The 22,159-nt window shown below is 44.4% G+C and overlaps 1 protein-coding gene across 1 annotated transcript; it reads right to left on the reverse strand.

Moving 5' to 3' along the window:
* Nucleotides 1-885: 885 nt before the first annotated feature.
* On the reverse strand, nt 886-21,232 carry fkbp15b (FKBP prolyl isomerase family member 15b). Its single transcript, XM_079161130.1, has 29 exons — nt 21,091-21,232; nt 19,074-19,177; nt 18,901-18,979; nt 18,584-18,653; nt 18,419-18,493; nt 17,408-17,506; nt 17,138-17,287; nt 16,957-17,025; nt 14,528-14,671; nt 14,206-14,360; nt 14,061-14,109; nt 13,834-13,950; nt 13,013-13,097; nt 12,806-12,906; nt 12,637-12,712; nt 12,353-12,462; nt 12,067-12,165; nt 11,833-11,927; nt 11,256-11,358; nt 9,369-9,540; nt 8,924-9,060; nt 8,554-8,709; nt 6,943-7,095; nt 6,267-6,359; nt 5,951-6,064; nt 5,102-5,209; nt 4,081-4,646; nt 1,476-1,584; nt 886-1,341 (listed from the first exon to the last, which is right to left on the reverse strand). Exons 1-29 carry the CDS (start codon nt 21,138-21,140, stop codon nt 1,264-1,266), a joined length of 3,516 nt encoding a protein of 1,171 aa, XP_079017256.1. The 5' UTR covers nt 21,141-21,232; the 3' UTR covers nt 886-1,263.
* Nucleotides 21,233-22,159: the final 927 nt, after the last annotated feature.

Below are 22,159 nucleotides of genomic sequence, written 5' to 3' on the forward strand. Positions count from 1 at the left end.
CGCAACCCAACATTCATCACTGAATAAGAGAAAAGCCCAAAAGGAGTTCTAAAGGCAGACACCTCCCTAGCTTGTTGAGACAGTGGCATTTGCCAATATCCTTTGAGTAAATCAAATTTACTGACGAAGTGAGCTGAGCCCACCTGATCCACACAATCCTCCATGCGCGGCAGTGGATAAGCATCTGGTCTAGTTACCCCATTTACCCTACGATAGTCTGTACAACATCAAGGGCTTTTATCCGCTTTATCCACAAGCAAACAGGGAGCGGCCCAGCTGGAAGAAGAAGGTTCGGCAATATTATTGTCGAGCATATAGTGTATTTCTTTTTCCATTACTTTGCGTTTCTGTTGTGACACCCTGTAGAAATGCTGGTGAATTGGCTGCGCGTCACCCAAGTCAATGTCATGCTCCATCAAACGTGTACGAGTTGGAACGTCACTAAACAAACACAGATAGTTGTTAATGAGAGCAGACAACTCCGTCAACTGCTGCTTTGCTAGGTGCTCTCACCTTAACCCTTCACGTGTCTGGAGTTAAAAGTGTCCCTTTAGGCTGTCGGTCAGCTTTACGCAAACTGGTACAGCTCATGGTTGGCTGGTGGAGCTTTATTAGGGTTTGGAACACCCCCCGCTGGTCTCTGGCAGTCATCCCCAACATAAAACATGCTGTATGTTTTACAACCTACTTAACAATTGATGAACGAACACATTTAACTTGATAATAAGAAGACCCTCATCAAATGATATCTCCTGTATTTAAGGATACTTAAATAATATAACATTTCAAAATTCTGAAATGTTAAAACTACTGCAGACAAAACCTATTTGACACACACACACACACCAACACGCCAAGAGAAACAATACTGCCAAGAGCACAATTTACATGTCATTTATTTTATGGAAGGAATTTCAGGTTAGCAAAATTGTGTAAAAGTTCTATTCTTAAAGCAGCAAGCTGATAATTAAAATAACAGGATTCCTGCTGATTCAACGGACTAATCTGCTGCAGTGCAATGTAAAAAAATTGGGATTGAAGTACATCACCAACAGAGATCACATAATTAATGAAACATTTGTTGGGATTCCTCTGTGAATTACAGGCTTGTTATTTCAAAGTGGCCTGTCAGTCAACAGGACAGCACACACACACACCGTCTGTCTGCTCCGTCCAATCAGGTTCCTCCTCTCTGTTGGTGCTGACTGCTCCACCACACAGACCTCGCGCCTGTCTGCGTGTTGGAGGCAGACTTGTATTATGTCAGTTTAGCCAGTCCAGGTCATTATCCTCCTCATCATCACCAAAGAGAGGGGCGGGGGGGGGCCGCCCTTTCAAGCTCTGGACACAAAGGAAAGAGATGATAACATGAATGCTGTCATACAGAACAGGCAGTCATCTTTATAAAGCAGGATGATGTCGTGATGAAACATCCCTCACTAAACACAAAGGAAAGGGAGGAGATCCTTCCTCACCATCTCATCCTCCTCTTCCTCCTCGCTGGGTGCTGCAGGGGGTTTGGCGGGAGTTGTGATCTGGAAAAATGTCTCCTCTCCATTTTCCTCACCCATCCTCCCAGTCAGACTGAGAGAATGGCCAACAAAGGGGCGGGGTGGTACAAAGAGACAGCAAAGAGGAAAATGGGGATGAAGCAAGCGAGAAAGAGCAGTAGAGGCAGTTAGTTACTCTCTGCATGCTTTAGTAGAGATGGGCGGCACAAACATGTTACAATGAAACCTGGGCACTTGAAATGAACTTCCATTGGCCTTCAAGACTGCACCTAACGACATGGGACCAGGTCAGCAGGTCAACATGAATTCTTTTGGTTTTTGTTGAGATTCACCTGGTTCTTTGTCACATGAATCAAACCTTTCACTCCACACTCACTAATTGATTTGCTTCGCTATCGTCTCAAAAACAAATACCTGTAACAGAGATGTTTAATGGAACAAATATTTAAAATGTATTTCTGTATGCCTGTGGACTGGTGATGGCCGTGGCCTCTGTGTTTTCAGGTTGTCTGTCCATTCATCCATTCATTATTGTGAACGTCTTCCCTTCAACTCAAGGATGAACTGAGTAGAATTTGGTGGTCAAAGGTCAAAAATCAGGGTTACTGTGACCTCACACAACACATTTTTGGCCATAACTCAAGAATTAATATGCTAATTATGTCCATTTTTACACAAATGTATAATATGATAAAATAATGAAGTGATGATATTTCGGATGGAAATGGATGTGAACTGCAACCTGGCTGGTTGGCGGAGGTGGTAATGTGTTAAAAGCGGTGCTGTGGTGACTGATGCTGCTGCTTCTGATCATTCCTTTGAGATGTGTTCACGCCGGCCTCTGTGGAGCCTCAGTCAATGATCATGATGATTGTTTCAGTTGGAACAAATGTTGAGGACATTGCCCCCAGAGGTAAAGTTAGTCTCTAGTAAGAAACAAGCATCATGGTACAACATGAACGAGAACATCTCCAGGTGCATTTTGACATTTAGAACTAGGAACGGAGAAATGTAAGGCAGTGCTCCTCAATAATAATGCACGTGCCTTATTTACTACTGTTGATCACACAGAAATCCATCTTGTGAAGCTTCAAGTAAGGCATGTGTGTCTGGACCAGGGGTCACTAGCCTTTTAGAAACAGAGCTACTTCAAGGGCACCGAGTAGTTTGAAGGGCTACTTGTGTGACGCAAACTTCCTGAATAACAAAGTTGCACAGATCACCTTTTAATAATAATAATAAATGTGAAGAGACTGTCTGATCACATGTCAATGTTAATTATTCCTCACAATAATTAATAACAATGATTGTGTATTTTGTTCAAAATCACACCAGTTATATTTTTGTACAAATTATCACTTCTAACATTTTTTAGGGAATCATTAACTGTCACATCTTCACATCATGTCTGGTTTACTAACCACTGCCTTTGTAACATTGAACAAATCATGAACTCTGTCCCATGTTTATACAAATGATCAGTTATGTAACTTTGTATCAGTTTGTATCAGTTGATACAGTTGTGTATCAACTCTTTCACTTTTTTAAATGAATCCTATTACATTCGTACTAATCACCACATTTTGGGAAGTCTGGGTCACCTTTGCATTGCGCAATGAAGCCTTAATGCCGGCCCGTCATAGCGGGAGCCCCGTCTGTGGACACCGGGGGGGGGGGGGGGGGGGGGGGGGGCGCCTGCGTTCAAACCTCTAGTCTGGGCCTTTTCGGTCGGACTGCGTTGCCCGCCACCCACGACCTGTTCCGAGGACTGACGGACGTGACGACGGGGTGCGCTCGCGGTGGGGGCGGCTGGGGCCGCGCGCCCGCCATTTGGAACCTGAAAACCTAGTGCGGTGCGGCGGCCTCGTCCTTTTAAAATCTACATGAATGCGTTTTTGATTAAAAAAGAACAGCAACTACAATTTGTAGACGGAGCTCCATGGGGACTAGTCCTATTTTTAGAACATGCCTTGCAGGCGACACTCGTGGTCGCTGCAGGTGACCAGGTGCCCGCAGGCACCGTGATGGCTACCTCTGGACCAATCAGCTTCCTGCTGCTAGGAGCTACTGGCAGCTGTTCATTCTAAACTACAATGGCGGCTCTTGAAGAGGTTAGCTTAGATGCTGCATTAGAGCATAAGCTCTATCAGATCTAGAGACGACACTGAAGGCTTTTCTCCATGGAAAAGATGTGTTCGCTCTTCTCCTGACTCGCTTTGGTAAGAGTTTGATTGACAGATGTTTTATCAAATCACCTGCCAAGTATTCTTTAAAAGCACCTGTCGTTTTCCAAACAGTTACATGACAGCTTCTCAGATGGTTCTGTGAAACAAACCATCTAGCGGGTCAGGTTAGCCATCTCCCACAAGCCCTAAAAACTGCTGTTATTCAGCCACTCTTAAAAAAGAGGAATATAGACCCCTCCCCAATGAACAACATCAAACCTCCTATGTCGATGTAGGGCCATTAATACGATGGAGCACACTGCAGCACTGAGACTGCTCCTGTTGGACTTCACTGACAGACACCGTTGTTGGCCCGGTATAATGACATCGATGCCAGGACTCACCTTGTGTCCTCTCTTGAGCTGCTTGGTGGTGGAGGTGGGTTGGCTGGGGGTCCAAAGGCTTTCTGAGAAGCCCCATGCATTTCTTCTTCATGCTCTCCATTTCTTTCTGACACAGCTTCCTGTCCGTCCTCAGGAGGTGGACTCTCATCAGGCTCCTCATCGAGATCTACAGACTGATCGCTGGGTTTCTCCTCTGGAGAGATTTCAGGAGCAGAGTGTCCTGCCGTCTCCTGCTGTACTTCACAATCTGCCGCCTCTGTCGGTTTCGGTTCAGTGGCCTCTACTGCTTCCGTCTGACTTTGCGTCTTTGACTCCATTACTGTCTCCGTCTCCTCGTCTGCTGCTACTTCCTGATCCATCTGGGTCTCACTGACTTTGTGAGAGTCTGAATCAGCCTCATCATCTTTTTCCTCCCGGACTTCTCGGTCACCATTCACATGTACATTCTGCACAGTCTCCTGTGTTTGTTTCACATCGTCACTTCCTTCCTCCTCTTCCTCCTCTTCCTCCTTACTCGGTCTCAGTGAAGCTCTGTCTGTGCCCCCCAGAAGCTGCAGGGTTACATTCTGGAATAGAAATATCCAGGTGATTGAGGAAAGGTCAAAAACACATATGCATGGCACTGGTGTTTTATATAAATATCAGACAGTAAGTATCATCCACCTCCATTATAGTGATTACAATGATGTGTGTGTGTGTGTGTACAGTATCTGGGTATTACTGCCATCAACATGCTGCTGCCAGGCTTTTACATATTCTGAGAAGTGACCACAGCCTGTTAGAACCTCTGGTTGTTTGAGCTTGGAGGAGTCAGGTCTTCTAAGTCTCTCCCTAAAGCTCACTTGTCCTATGTCTTATGTCTAATGTAATCATCTTGAAGATTTTCATTGAAATCAATAAGTCACTATGTGGTGATGGTCCACTGATGAAAGCCCTTGAGATGGATAGATAAAGAGTATTATGAGCTGGATGTCTGTGGCTACACTCCCTGTAAACTCGTTTCTGTGTAAAAGACACGAACCTTAATAGTCGTGACAATCACCCCCAGCACAGCCTGGCCACTGTAAGATTCCCCGAGGTCAAACTCCCCTCGCAGGGAGTGAAACACTCCGTTCATCACACGCTTCACCTGCAGGCACACACAGAAATGATGAGTACTATCACACGCATGCACAGACCTTGAACTTCAGACAGCAATACACTATATTTACTACATCATCACATCCGTAACATTATAATCCTATTCAGATTGAGTTCTGACTGTATCATAAAGGTGCTGGTTCAACTTGTACTGGTTTACGTGTGTGTGTGTGTGTGTGTGTGTGTGTGTGTGTGTGTGTGTGTGTGTGTGTGTGTGTGTGCCATTTGAACCCTAAATACCGTTTTGAGAAGACATTGTTTTGAATGCAGACTTTCATTTTGCAGGAGATTTGTGGTGTTTGGCCTGGTGTGTGTGTGTGTGTGTGTGTGTGTGTGTGTGTGTGTGTGTGTGTGTGTGTTTTTGGATTTGTGAGTAGAGAATCTGAGAATATGAGGTATGCTGTTTGCACTTTATACTGTACATACTCACACGCAAAGATCAAAGTCCCGCCCACTATTGACTATGTAAGATATTCTACGCTGTAATGTAAGTGTAGTGAGACAGTTATCAGGTAAAACTGTCATTCTACACAATAACACCTCAAATTACCAATGAGTTTGGTCAGAATCCAAAAAGGCAGACTTCTCAGCAGGACAGAACTAGAATGTCATGTACTTCCTGTTTGTGGGCAAGGCTACAGTAGACAGCTGGGGTGGAGCTATGGGGTGTGACATAGGGTTACAGGGTGTGTGTGTGTGTGTGTGCGTGTGTTCATGGATGACTCCTCACCTCTGCTGAGGTGTCTCCTGAGCTCTCCTCCTCTGCCAGCTTCTTTTCCAGTTCAGCCACTCTTCTTTCCAGTTTCTCCCTTACAGCTAGTCCTTGCTGCTCCAAGGCTGTGTACTTAAAGAGAACAACATGCAGTGACGGGGGGTGTGTGTGTGTGTGTGTGTGTGTGTGTGTGTGTGTGGAGGGAGGGAGGGGGGTGATAGTAATGAACAAATAGCAGTTAGTTGTGGACGTCACCAAATGCATTCCCTGCCAAAGACGACCCTCTGATCTAAATAGAAGCACAGGCTGACTGACGACTAGTCTCCCATCTTACTTTTTCCTGAAGGACTTGCAGCTCTTCAGTCTCCCCGCGGTGTTGTAGCAAAGTCTGTTCTTCTAAATCTCTTGACTGCTTCAGAACCGTAAACTGTTGAGAGTGAGAGAGGCCATAAATAAGGCAATCACAACTTGTATATTCACAGTTACATATTACTGTACAACCAACTTTTTCTTGTTTAAAATTATGGTGAATCTAAGTGAAAAACAAACTTTATATATTTGTTTTCTTTGGCATCAGCTATTTGAGCCTTTGGTACATGTATAAATACTTTTATACTTTTATGTGACCTAACAACGGTCATTCCATTAAATGATTAGGAACCTATTTTGCCTTCATTTATTAAAGCCGATGTAATTAACATAAAACATGAATGTACTAAATCTGCTCTGTATTATCACCTTGCCCATGATGAAAAGATAAAACAATCATACTAGAGAAATTACATTATTATTAAAAGGGTTACTCCAGCATCCCAAAGTTGCTGGACTCAGACTTAAAAAGAAGATATCATGATAGGATTTTAGTATGGGCCTACATTTCCCATAATGTCATCTGTAGTCTAATAAAGTGACCATAATGTACAAAATTGGACTTCCTCATTAAGTCAACAGCCAATGAGACAAACGCCCTGATGATATTGCTCATGTTTTAACATGGCTAGCTTGTCTACCTTTTCCTGTAGCTGCGTTAGCTTGTCCTGCAGAGCATCTCTGTGCTCCGTTAGCTCAGCCAGCTCTCGACTGTGCTGCTCTTTAGCAGAGGCCAACATCTGCTCACACTTCCCCTTCCACTCCTCCTCCAGCTCCGCCTGCAGCTGAGACAACTGTGACACATACATGGTATACATTAGTAAAGCCATGACCACAATGTAGCCACTTGAGGTAAACACTTCCACAAATCGGGTTTTATTAAAGCTTTTAGAAAGAACTCGGTCTCTGCTGGAGGATCTGGGTCTGTCCACGGTGGACCGGTCTCTGCTGGAGGATCTGGGTCTGTCCACGGTGGACCGGTCTCTACTGGAGGATCTGGGTCTGTCCACGCTGGACCGGTCTCTACTGGAGGATCTGGGTCTGTCCACGCTGGACCGGTCTCTACTGCAGGATCTGGGTCTGTCCACGGTGGACCGGTCTCTGCTGGAGGATCTGGGTCTGTCCACGGTGGACCGGTCTCTACTGGAGGATCTGGGTCTGTCCACGGTGGACCGGTCTCTACTGGAGGATCTGGGTCTGTCCACGCTGGACCGGTCTCTGCTGGAGGATCTGGGTCTGTCCACGGTGGACCGGTCTCTGCTGGAGGATCTGGGTCTGTCCACGGTGGACCGGTCTCTACTGGAGGATCTGGGTCTGTCCACGCTGGACCGGTCTCTACTGGAGGATCTGGGTCTGTCCACGCTGGACCGGTCTCTACTGCAGGATCTGGGTCTGTCCACGGTGGACCGGTCTCTATTGGAGGATCTGGGTCTGTCCACGCTGGACCGGTCTCTGCTGGAGGATCTGAGTCTGTCCACGGTGGACCGGTCTCTGCTGGAGGATCTGGGTCTGTCCACGGTGGACCGGTCTCTACTGGAGGATCTGGGTCTGTCCACGGTGGACCGGTCTCTGCTGGAGGATCTGGGTCTGTCCACGCTGGACCGGTCTCTACTGCAGGATCTGGGTCTGTCCACGGTGGACCGGTCTCTATTGGAGGATCTGGGTCTGTCCACGCTGGACCGGTCTCTGCTGGAGGATCTGAGTCTGTCCACGGTGGACCGGTCTCTGCTGGAGGATCTGGGTCTGTCCACGGTGGACCGGTCTCTGCTGGAGGATCTGGGTCTGTCCACGGTGGACCGGTCTCTACTGGAGGATCTGGGTCTGTCCACGGTGGACCGGTCTCTGCTGGAGGATCTGGGTCTGTCCACGGTGGACCGGTCTCTACTGGAGGATCTGGGTCTGTCCACGGTGGACCGGTCTCTGCTGGAGGATCTGGGTCTGTCCACGGTGGACCGGTCTCTACTGGAGTCTGAGCTGAAGGAGTTTCTGGTGAACCTACATGATTTCATCTGGTTTCACCAGAATCAGACCCGGTGGCTCCGATGACGAGCATTAAGAATAGCTCTATAGAAACAGACCATCTTTACTGACGGAGGTCATATAGAGGCATTGGTTTTATACTGAGACTGTTTCACAACCAGTTAAACGTTCCTCACTACAACTTTACCTGATCCAGAACTAATTGAGGGAATTCAGAGAGATGTTATTTTAGATTTATATTCCTACAGTAGAGCCCCGTCATTGGACGCTACCTGTTCAGATGCAGCGTTGTCAGTGCTGGTCCTGGCGTTGCGGAGTTGAGCTCGAAGGTTGTCCGCCTCCTGCTGGCTGCTCTTACGGAGCTCCTCCACCTCCTCATCCCGACGCTGACGCTCAGCCTGCCACTTGTTCTTCCTCTCTGAAAATGTCTTAAAAAGGAAGGGGAACCATCTGTTAGTCAACATTCACATAACAAAGTCGTTCACATTTCAAAAGCTCCTGCGTGAATTCTTTCTCAATCTGAACAGTTCTTAAACATATTATCCTGGTCACCATGTGGTCTTCTGTGCACTGATATGAAGTGGCTAGCCTCTGGGGAGAACCAAAGTATGACATAAGGACCTAAACATGAGGCATACTTACTCGTTCTAGGCTCTCTTTATCAGTCTTTAGGTCCTGCAGTTCCTCCTCCATGTTGACAACTCTCAGCTCCATCTCTTTGCGTCTTTGCTTCTCTGAGCGGTACTGAGTCTGAGTCCTCTCTGCTGCCTCCTTCAGCTCTGGAACATATGAAGCAGCATTCTTTTAAAGTTATCATGGAACCAACATGGCCTCTGCTCAGTTAGTGAGTAACTGTATTTTCAGCATTTCTTTAGTTCTTCAAAATGTATCTGGAGCTGCTAACAAAGCAACATGAATGATGACATCTCGTGTTATAGCGCTGTGAGTGGTCGGAAGACTAGAAAAGAACTATACGAGTGCAGTCTATTTAACGCGTGTTGTTATGACCAAACAAATTAGAACTTTCATGAAGGCAAGACGTGCTGCAGGACTCTTGTATTAAACCAAGAAAACCATCAACACTAACCTCCCAGCTGGGGTTCCAGGGCAGCGATGCGTTGGCAGTGCCTCTCACCGTCATGCAGCGCTGAGCTCAGCTTACTCTGCAGCACAGAGGCCTTCTGCTGGTCAGCCGTAGCTTCTAGCTGCAGCTGAGACAGCCGGGCCGCGGACGAAGCCAAATCCTCCGTCAGACGGACCTGATGGAGAAGCAGGAGGACAGGGGGGAGGGGTGATCAGTGGCTGGCTGCAGTAAAGGAAAAACCCTCGGCCACACAGAGACCGTGGAACAACATAACGACGGCCTAGATGAATGGCTACTGGTGCTAGTGGGTGTGAGCAGCGTGACCCTGTGGGAGAAAAATGGTGAGTGATGGCTGATGGAAAAAGAAGAAAGAAAGTTAGTTCAAATGTCTTTGAAGTATGACATGAGAAGGATGATGGCAGGGGCAGCGGTCAGATCTGGGTCAAACAGTAGTTCCACGTGATGCGTCACATTCTGAGCATGTTCAGAGGAGGATCGTCTGATCAGCTGACTATATGGTGCAGTATTGCTTCCAGAGTGAATTTGAAATCATTTGCAGAGATTGTGTAAACTCACTACTGTCCTGTGACGTGGACATGTTTCTGTCTCTACTCTGGGGAACACTGCAGGCCAAAACAGAAGGCTTTTCTTCCCCATTCTAAAACTGTCAATGACAAACCTGAGGAGAGGTCTTTGCTTTGTTTTCTTAAAACAACGGTTGATTTGGAGCGCTTACACAATTTGACTTTGTCGTTTCTTTCTTCTCTTGCAGATACTGTTTGAGCCCAGTCTGGTAGCGGGACACAGAGAAAACAGGCTCACCTGGCCGGAGCCCAGGTCCTGAGGCAGAGCATGCTGAGAAGAGAGAGCAGGAAATGCTGGATTGTTCTCAGAGCAGCACTGCAGCGCAAACAAGCAGGCAGAGAGCAGCTGGCAAAGAGTGAACACCTTATATTTAGCATCAGATGTGTAACCATTTAATACATAGTAAGTGTATTACTCAAGTCAACTTCACACGGCGTAGAACAAAAGAGAGCGATGTATGTACTGTTTGAGTTACTATTAAAAAAGTACCACTTATCTCTACAACAGTACAACGCACATTACGGATCATTTTGCCAAATGTCACCGTCCTGAAAACAAGATTTGATGCGGTGAGGAAACCATCTGTTCTCAGCTTTGAGACTCGATGGTTGTTCTGATTGTCCAACAGGTAGTAAGAGTTTACTCTCAATCCACAGAGGAGCTTCTGACAAACTCACACACATTTGAGATTCAGTTTTCACCAAAAACATGTAAAAAAACAAACAAATGTAAAACCAGTCATAGACACATGTAATGTAAAGATTGTAGCACCTTTTCTTGTTTGATTTGTCCTTTGAGTCCCGTATATATAGTGAATAAATGTGGTTTCTTTTACAAGACAATATACAACTGACTGTAATGTAATAATTCAAAACAATTCCCATGAATGTGTATCAAACTTTCTTTTCTTTCTAAAAGATGCTGAGCGGGACATTTTACACTTCAGTGCTCTCTGGTGGACAAACGTCACACCACAGACACTAAACTGCCTCTAACAAACTCATCATCTCACATATATATATCTGGTCCCACCAAAGCATCAGTCGGGCTCTCACTGACCAATTCCAGTCTGAGGGTACATTCACACATTGCTACTTGGTTCATGTGACACTGCATCCAGGCCAGCTGGGCTGCATTTCAGGCTCAGATCACAAGAGGTGTGTCAACACTCTGGTGCATGTGATGGTTTAGCTCCATAATAAACCACTATCGACTGACTAACAGTGTAGTCTGTCAGCATGGCATGAGAACTTGGAGCAGTCTCAGGTGTTCCCCCCCTTTTCACCCGTGAAGGCACGTCCTCACCTTGTCCTGCTCGGCCTGCAGTAATCTGGCCTGCTGCTGTTCACTGGATGACTTGAGGGAGTCGTTCCTCTGTTCCAGCTGCAGGTTACTCTGCTCCACATACCTAGACCACCACAGCACAATCACGTTACACCTCAAATACAGTAACAGCCCTTTCTGATACTTCCTTTAGGCTACATCAGTCAAGACTGGTGACACAGTGACACAGTGAGGGGGAGATGTGGACAACTCAGTCATTTAGAAACAGTAATGTGTGACATCAGATAGAGGCCCGTACAAATCTTTAAGTTCATACTTACATTGTCATTTTAATTCACTCATTTTACTTTCTCGCTGAAGTATGATGGGACTACAAAGATGTGTCAAAGGACATTGTATGAGACACTGTCTCAAAAAAATCATGTAGAACAGCATTTTGGAAATTGATCCTTATTCTATCCTCACAGCTGTGTGAAACAAAACTACATAATAACACAAGTCACATAATTGAGCTTGAAACAGAAGAGCGCCACGTTAGACATGATGGTCTGGCCGTCTGGCCGACAGAATTGGGACTATTGGACACTTTCTGACTCACCTCTGGTTCTGGTTGATGAGCTCCCCGATCTTACGGTTTTGCTCCTCAATGCGAGAGCTTTTCTCAAAGACTTCCTTTTTCAAACATTCATTTTCCTAAAAATAAAATGAGTTTTTAAGAGCACAATATGATCCCAGTACACCAACAAGACGTGCTCAGAGAAAAAGTATTTGTGTTATAAATAGAGCTGAGGACAAAAAAAACACAAAGAGGCTCCAAGAACATGCAGCGTACCTGGATAATTCTTTGGATGTTGTGCATGATCATGGAGGTTTCCATTGACATACTAGGAACAGCCATGGAAAGACTCCCCTGCCTCTGAAGGTCATCGATCTGTTCAAGTAAAACAAAAAGACAAGAACCACATGCATCTCTTTTCTATTGAAGGACCAGTGTGGAGGATTTGGGGGATCTATTAGCCAGCGTAGGTTCCTGGAGTTCACCACCTATGCCACTAAATCCTACACACTGGTCCTTTAAAGCCTCTCAGTCAACACATTCTCGTACAGAGAGTTTGTACCTTTGAGGCTAGTTGATCAACTTTATCTGCTGCTTTTCCGACCGCTAACCGGATCTCTGTGTTGTGTTGTCGGGCCTCAGTCATCAAGAAGGACGTCACATCACTGGAGCCTGAGAAGCACACGATCAAAGGGTTTGTCCTACAGCTGAATCATATATTGCTGAAGTGCACAGGTTTACTAACAAACTGCACTACATTTAGAATTCCACTCCGTACAACCCTCTACATCAACACTCCACTGATCATAACGGCTTCTTGTAACGGAGTTGAGCATTGTTTCTTACCCATGTATGGGATAGTTTGTGCAGGGTAGACCTGGCCAACAGGCTGCAGCTGAGAGCTCTGTGTGTAGGGGTAAGGCTGTGAAACAACACCATGCACTGCTGTAAACAGATGTGTCCATGATGCACTTACTGATGATGAGTCAGTACTAAAATGTGGATATAATCTCACCTGAAAGGCATGGCTGCTGCCCGACAGCCCGGGCTGTGGAGCAACAGTGGTCATGACAGGAAGTAAGGCAGCAGGCGGAGCAGTGTGAGGATGAGGATGTACTGCAGGAAAAACACAAAATAAATAAAAGGAATTTACAAAGAAATAGTAAAACATACTGCGTTCTTTGGATTAGGATGCACATACGAACAAGTGGAAGAGGTTTACCGTGCGCTGAAGCTGGAGCAGCAGAGGAGATCTGCACTGGAGACGGAGCTGCAGGCCGGTCCTTTGCTCTGCTGCCACTGGTGTCCTGGAGATCAACCCAATAGTGGCACCAAGTCAGTAATGACACCAGATAGCCATTCTATAGGGGCACTCAGATATTTTGCATTCCCATGATATTAGGGGATTTTGCGAGACAGATTTACAACTGACAGGTCTGTACCGCATGTCATTTCAAAAGCTTCTCTAATCAAACTATTTGATTATTTGAATTAATGATCATATATCAAACATTTACTAGTTAAAGCTTAACAAGTTGCTGCATTTCTCTCTTATCATTGTAAGATGAACACCTAACTTGTGAAGGGCATTTATACAATGTTAAACTCTTCTTTGGCCCTCAATGAACACAATTTAAACTAAATTCCATTAATTGTTGGTCTTGGTCTATTTATGGAATTTGTTGACAATAAGAACTAGAATTACCACCTTGAGGTCGTTTTCCTCCACCAACCAGTTTACATCCATGTCTTTACAAAATGTCATCGCTTGTTAATGTTATCCTAGTAGTCATTTGTGTAAAACTGTTATAATTAGCATATGAATGCTTGAGTTATGACAAAGCATCTTGTGAGGTCACGGTGACCTCAACATTTGACCACCAAAATCGTATCACTTAATCCTCGAGTCCACGGAGATATTTGTGCCAAATGTGAAGACAATCCCTCAGGGCGTTCCTCAGATATTGTGCTCACAAGAATAAAACGGACAACCCGAAAACATAATATAGAATATTGCAAGACGTATTCTTTTAAAACACCCACCTCGAGCTCAGAATCACTGGATTCGGGCTGGCTGGACCCTCCCGTCAGAAAGGGCAACATGGGCTGGCCCATCTTTGCCATGCGAGAGATCAGCTTGGCCTTTGTGGCGTCTGGATTCTGAAGTTTGAAAGAAAAAAAAGCTTCCATTAATACAGCTGCAGAATAACTGAGCAGAATGAATATCATATTAAGTTGTTAATAAGAGAAAACGCCGCGCGGGTCCTTACTGCCAACTGTTCACTGAGCGAGTTTGACTTCGCACGAAGTGGTGGTTCGCTGCAAATAAACACAAAAGGCCGGAAACGGATCATCTTAAGTGACAGAAAAGTTCAAGGTGATGCTGTCAACTATTCCCTGAGGTGTAAATCTCACCCTGGTGTGCCGGGACCGGAGGTGGCTGTCTGTACTGGGGGCTCTGAGGCCAGATTCTCCACACTGGAGGCTGGGGAAGGAATGGGGGAGGGAGCGGCCGAGTCTCTGGAGCTGGCACTGCCACTAACGGAGCCGTTGCCCTTGGAAAATTTCACCTAAGGCACACAAAAAAAAAAAAAAATCAGAAAAGGCATCAGCTTACTTCACAAACATTACAAGCAACTAGGAGTAAAGAGGTCCTACCAGAAGCTGCAATGAAATGTTTGTGTGACATTAGAATGAGCAGGTATATTAGATAAATACGAGAGCAGGAGGACGTTACCCGTCGAAGCTCCGTTTCAAAAACCAGAGTGCTGTTCGGGGGGACGCGGTTGGGGACTCCCTTGGACCCGTAGGCGTGGTTCGGTGGGATGACGATGAGACGACGGCCGGCCTTCTTCAACCCAAGCATCCCTTCCTCCCAGCCCTGCTCATACAGACACAATGAAGTAATAATGTATGGACAATAAAATACAATGACAATCATATGATGCTGAGGCTGGACATTTCAAGCTAAGCTAGTTATTGTTACAATAACTACTAATCTCACAGACAGCCTTCAGATGCTGTCGATCATTTGTCTGGAATACTTTACAGAGTAGACAGAAACTCAGAAGAGCTTCTATTCATTTAAGGCGAGACTGTTTTACATAATTGCATTTATTTATCTTTTGTCTTGCTGCTGTCTATATGTACACTACCGTTCAAAAGTTTGGGGTCACCCAGACAATTTCGTGTCAATTTTCAGTTTCTTCGCAATTTCTCGCATGGAATAGCTTCATTTCTAAGAACAAGAATAGACTGGCGAGTTTCACATGAAAGTTCTCTTTTTCTGGCCATGTTGAGAGTATAATCCAACCCACAAATGTGATGCTCCAGATACTCAACTAGCTCAAAGGAAGGCCAGTTTTATAGCTTCTCTCACCAGCATAACTGTTTTCAAGGGTTTTCTAATCATCAATTAGTCTTCTAAGGCGATTAGAACACTGGAGTGATAGTTGCTGGAAATGGGCCTCTATACACCGATGTAGATATTTCATTAAAAACCAGACGTTTCCACCTAGAATAGTCATTAACCACATTAACAATGTATAGAGTGTATTTCTGATTAATTTAATGTTATCTTCATTGAAAGAAACAGTGCTTTTCTTTGAGAAATAAGGACATTTCTAAGTGACCCCAAACTTTTGAACGGTAGTGTATGTGTATTTAAATCTGCACTCTGAGTCTGAGTTGTAAATGAGATCTCGTCCTCAATGGGACATTAGTAGAAGCTAGATGCACTACAGACCCAATAAGAAAGCGAAACATACTTCTCAAATCAAGCTGATACAACACTTATACATGGTGATGAAATCGAATGAGGTATTCTCTTTTTGGGCATTATATTCAGTTAGAAAGGCCACTGGTACCAGCCAGAGATGTGAGGGGAAGAAGCATCTCTCTAACTTCATGGTGTACAAATGTTCAGGGGACGACTTCTGTCGTCATTGTCAGATACGGGCTCTGCTTTACAACATTTCATGTTTTGTTCTCCCAAAAAACATATTCAAGAAAAACTGCAGTGAGATGAAAAAGTCTCCTTCTGTTTGAGGAAAAAGTAAAAGAACAGATAAATAAAAAAGGCCCGAGAGAAAAGAAAGAAACGTTAGAACCAGGAGAGGACACACAGCTGTGCTCTCTGACTCAACGAGCACGGTAAAGTGAACCTCGGCTCAGTTTAACGTTCATCGTGTTAACCACAGTGATTTACTGACGATCGTTATCCGCCAATATTCAGTCAATCAGGACATCTCTGATCATGTTCCATTGTAAAGTGGAGGAGGTTCACTTCAGTGACATCATGATGCCTTCAGGCTCTGCTCAGTGAACACGAGTACTGGCTGAAGGTACATTAGAACGTGATCATGATGCGTTCACATGTCATCTGTAAAATGTAGTGTTGGTGAGAAACTTGAATAAATCCAGTAGTTTGAAGATGTTTTCACATGAATATAAAAGAGATATTAGAGATGAATTATGAGCCGTTTACACTCACTCTAATAATACGTCATTAAAACTACCAAGATTTATTTTCATCAAACATACAATCTGTTTGTCCTTATTTGAATTGTGTTTCTATGAAGAAAATGAGAGAACAGTACGGATCATTAGTGCTCATCACATCTAAACGGGAGATTTGCTCCCTCGTTTTTCTGCTGATCCCAACCCTGAGTCTTACCACTAATAACAAGTCTCTCTTACTTTATTGTGAACTCGATACTTTTCCAGTGATCTGATTGGTCTAAAGTGAACCTGCAGCATAGGTTACCATGGTGATCTAAACAGGCTGACGAGAGGTCAATAGAATGTTCATATCCTAAAATGAGAGCTCAGAGATGACGCTGTCATTTACAAATGGTTTTCTGATCAATTCAAACTGACCAATCGTCACATCTACATTATCAATGATTTATCACACGAGTGATGAACATGTGACATCCTTCAGCATCACTCAAACATGTCGGATACTGTACCAGATTAAGTTCAATCTGTACAAATAGTTAGATACACAAACATCATGCAACACTTATAAATAAATAACTATAAAAGGAAGCCACAGCATGTCACTAGACACACAGATCAAATGGACTGTAGTCATAAAAAGCAGCAGAATATGTGACAGCATGTTGTGTCACGGGGTCTGAACTCGTGAAGTACATTTGGACTCACTTTAATCACTTTTCCGGCTCCAACTTTCAGCCGTAGGAACTTGTCCTTGTTCTGGTTGGAGTCAAACATCTGCAATGATTGGAGTACTCAATGAGCCGGGTGCCATCAAAAGGAGTCACACCCACAGGAATTGGGAGACAAAATGACAAAAAGGAATTCAATGATGGGGAAAGTGTGCGACCTGGCCGATGGCGTGGTTCTGCAGGAGCCAGCCTGTGTACACCACCTCCAACGAGTCTCCGTTCTCCACCGCCTGGCCCTCACCAAGACTCAGGTCCTGAACCACCACAGCATCTAAGGACACTTCGCTGTTCACTTTCGCCAGACACACCTGATGCACATGAAAGAAGTCAAGATCTAATAAACAACAGAACTCGTGCGATTTGGCCAAAGCATGTATGTAATGTAGGTTAAGAATAACACGAGGCTGTTGAAGCTCCATCCTGATCACCTCTTTGCAGAAGTCCCATAAAGCCTTGTCTGATTCAAACATCAGGGACCAGTTCTGTCTCTGCTCATCATAGAACGTGCAGTAATTGTTTGGCTGTACCTGCAGGAGAGAAACAACACGCGATCATTTTTCTTTTATCTTCCATTTCTGCATCATTTCTCATCAGCAATCTGCTCCTTTAAGCAGCAGCCGGCTCCGTGGTCGAGTTAAACACTCTGGATGAGCTCAGGTTGTGTTTGCAGGTATTCATCTCCACGGTGACAGACCGGTGAGCATGCTACCCCAACTTTGGAAGTGTTTGTCAGTTGATATATTTCAGAAGAAAGTTATGAATTTGATTCAAAACTATTTGAATGAAGAAGATTGAATTGATGTTTGTATGATAGCTTGCAGAGCTGTACTCGACAGAATGTTGAAATACTAGATTTTGAGGAAAACATGTGATTAGGTTGAATAAGATTTACAGTTTTTGAGAGAAACAGAGTGATTCGATTCAATTCATAATTCCTGCCAACTGTACATACGACTGCTTTATTATGAATTTTCATGGTTTTGAACTTTTGACGCTTTGCCAGCATCAGGACCACTGGCCCATGAAGCCTGCTGACCAGAGCCTAGTGAAAGGAATAAGATCAAAGGAATACTTATCACATCCCACAATACTTCTGAGTGGGAACGATTCCTACATATTACAGAAAAGTCTTATCCACATTTTTAATAATTTGACTTTTATCAATGACTCTCCATGAGAGGATACTCCAGGAAGGACAGAAGCTTTGGAGTCACCCTGTTACATGGATCTCATAGTAGTTCACCACCAGAGACACGAATCCAACTATCAGATAAATAACATTATTTCAAAGAACACCTACAGCAATCTTAAAATAAATAAAGAGCTTGTGATCAGGCTTTGGACTTTGTATCGGAAACATTTTCAGCCCCAGAAATGATTCAAATGTTTTTCCATACGTTCCATGTTATGTATTAAACGTTCTTTACGTCTCCGCTCACCGTGAACACAAAGCCCGCGGGGATCTTGGCAGCGGTCACTTGCTTCTGTTGGCTCAAGTACAGAAGCAGCTTGTACTGTAGAAAAAAAAAAGAGGTGCATTATTCATAAAAATCAAAAGTCACACCAATAATCTCAAACAGGTGACCATTCAGCAAACCTCCGACCTCTTTGGTTGTGTGGTTGCCCAGCACGGCTGCTCCCAGCTTCCCCTGCTTCACATACTGTCCGTTGATGCTGCACATGGGACAAAAGCGGAAGAGAGGCGTCTCAGTTCACTTGGTAGAAGGTGATTTGGAGAGTTGTCATTAATTATGCAGTTTATATGGAAATCCACTGTAGTTACAGTTTTTAAGTTTTGCAAAAACAACTCTTGCAGGGACTGAACCTTTGCAGCCCGCAGACTTTTTACATTTACAAAACACATGAAAAGCTTTCAAGCTACATTCAAATGCTTCGAAGACAAGAAGATGTGGCTCCTCACTATCTGAAGGCTTGGACTGCTGTGGCAAACAGCACTGCAGGAGCTGCAGGAGGTGCAGCTGCTTTCTGGGCGGCTGGTGCTGCAAACAAACAAACAAAAGACACGTTTCAGTTGAGCCTCCACGTCACGGCTGAATCTGGGAGTCACCGACGTCTCCGCTCCGATGGTCTCACCTGGATTGGAGCTCTTTCTGGGCTGTTTCGGTGCCGTGTACTGGAAGGACTCGTTCCCCTGACTGCCTTCCTGGTCTAGTCCAAACAGGGAGGCCAACTTGGCCCTGCAGGGAGAACAAGTGTGAAGATCATCTTCATTATGGTTATTGCCGGGAAACGTCTGACCCGCTCTATGGTTACAGACGGCCTCAGATACAAGAGACGGCGTGTGACGCAGCCCTGCAAGCCTCTCATCTCCGCCGCCTCAGGGGTTACCGACCTCACCTCAACAGCTCTGAACATTTAACACCACATCAAGTCATTAAAGCTAAAAGAATAGGGTGAAAGTTTGCCAAATCAATCTGAACTCAATGTCCACATACTGTCTCTTTCCCTCAGCAGATTCAGTTTGCGCTGCATCGCGGAGCTACATTTGTGGTCACACTCCTGATTCCCACGTCATCCTCAATGCTTTCAGTTTGCTCCGACATAAAACAGAGAGAGGCAGTTAATCCTTACGTCTCACGAACCGGAACCAGCAATCATTTTGACAATTTTGGTTTAAAAGTGTCAAACACGTGATGAAACTTGACGGCCATTCATTTTCTGGCAACAACAACAACAACTGTAGAAAGGAAACCAGTATATCTGGACTACATAATGACACACTGCAACATCGATATATAGCTACTACCTCAATCATAGGCACACATCTCAGTATTTGCAACAGTCGGGACCGAACCGGGGCGGTTGGATCAAAACCTCTGCAAAGTTTCTGTGCTATTGAAAGAAGACAAGCGTTGGAAACCTGCCCAGCTGACTTGTACTGACCCCTGGAACTCCTTCCACTTGTAATCACTGGTATCTTCCGAAGCAGACATGTTGAAAGCCTGGAGGCTCTCATCTCCGACGATAAGGAACTGGGATGAGAGGGGGCAGTCAAACTCCTTCTATTGTATGTCCCGGGCTATCCCTGATTCCTCATCCCCCCCGACGCACTCACACCTTCGTGGTAGATTCAACAGCACAGCAGTGGAAGAAAGCGAGCAGCAGACTTGGTGCTGGGCTTCGCCTTGCTCCTCTAACAGGCAGCATGTGATAGGAATTAGCCGCCATGAGCACTCCTCCCCCCTGGAGCATGCCCTACACTGGCTGCTTGTTCCTGAAACATCCATTTTAAAAATACACAACCTACACACGTCAAAACATTATCTTCATTCTTTCTACTCGACTATCTTTGCGTACTTTGAGCGAGATCTAAAACCCTGCGTTTGACAACAGGGTTTGGTTCACCAGACACAAATGTAAAACCTGAAAAGACCAGAGAGACCTCGAGCTGGTCTCAACATTCAATCACAGCATGAGAAGCTTCTGTCATAGCTACTGAAAGAGGACCTGGCTGCACCAACCAGAGGACAGATCAGTGCACACATGAAGGCATGAGATCATCATCAGACACGGTGTCCACAGTAACTCCACTGTATGAGTAATAGTGTTAGTCTGTTACTGGTGTCATCTTTAGAATCCTCCGTAGCTGCTAACTTACATGCTACAAACAGCCGTGAAGTGAGCTAACTAACTCTTAGCTATCCTGCAGTATTTCACTCTCTAATGCAGCGATACAGTCTCATATATACAGATATAGATATAGATATATAGATATAGATATACAGTATAACTGTGTTTAAACCAGCAGGAACAATCGGAAAACATATGTTGCTCTGAAAGAACTTCATTCATATTATTTATGAACTGGTATTGTGGTGGAAGAATAATTAACGATACAACTAAAATAAATTAAAAACATTTACTTCCTGGTGCAACATGTAAACCGATTAAGATAACAACTGTTTTTAAATCGCCTGGGATTCCGGTTAATCTCTCAAAGCTATTCCTTGCACAGCATGTCACAATCATTTGCCAAATGTCAAATTGAGATTTGGCTCATACACGAGAACAGCTAGCCATGGCTAAATGGTGCTAAGCTAGTTAGCTCATCGGCTAAGACCGTTAGCTTGCTGGAAACAAACAAACTCACCCTCCTGTGGGAGACAGGAAGTCCCCCTCTTCGTCGTCTCCACCGAACATCTTTAGAGTCGGGAGCCTTTTCTTGATAAATAAAACAAGGGCACAAGTGAGTTAGCTATTTTTACATGACTAGTTTGTTGAAATATGACTTCCTCTTCCTGTTTGTGCTAGAATCAGCTGACTTTCCACCTGATCCGAATTCAATTAGCTCCAGCTACCACTGGAGGGCGCCAAAGACCACGACAGAATGTCCAATGACCCCCCCAAGCGCTATTGCTTTAAACAGGATAGTCCTTTACAAGAAGGCAGCACATGGTCCTCATGAGATGTATGCACAGTGGATGTCATGCGGTGACCTTTGACCTCACAGAAGGGAATAGAATAATTGGATACATGTGGCATAAATGACATTAACGACGAAAAAAGTAATACATATTAACTGAATGAATAACTAACAAGCAGATTCTATTGAAACTTACATTTGGAAGAAGAGAAAAGGGGAAGAGCCTGGACTTTTCCTCATACAGAGTGTATTCCTGATAAGGTGAGCGGTGGAATCCTCCTCTCAGGATGTGTGGATGTAGATCACTTCTGCTCGTTTAGTGGAAATGTTGCTCAAACATCATTTATTGTTTTCAGAGTAGAATAATTCAAACGTTTTTAATGCCACTATATGTTAGTCATATGTGTTACTATGATAACATATGTGTGACTTTAGAATATGTTACTATTGTATTAATTAATCCTACTTTCATATGGTGTTGAAAATCTCATCAACTCATATACTGTATGTGATACACATAATGTGATAAGTGCAGTTTATTTTCTAAAGCCAATCACAAGCCAAATGAAAGTATTTCCCAGTGAGTCTGTGGAATGTAATACTTTGTATAACTATGGAAAAAAGAACATAAAGTCTCATTACGCCCATAAACAGCCACATTTCCTACAATCGTTAATTCAGTCTAAGGCTCAGGCCTTCAATCTTGTTTGGCTGATTCCACATATATATATATATATATCTGTCATAACATTGTGTGGGTCCTGGCTACTCAGAGATCTTTTGCTTTAATGGATGT

Source organism: Pholis gunnellus (assembly GCF_910591455.1).
Source record: "Pholis gunnellus genome assembly, chromosome: 6".
Taxonomy (NCBI): domain Eukaryota; kingdom Metazoa; phylum Chordata; class Actinopteri; order Perciformes; family Pholidae; genus Pholis; species Pholis gunnellus.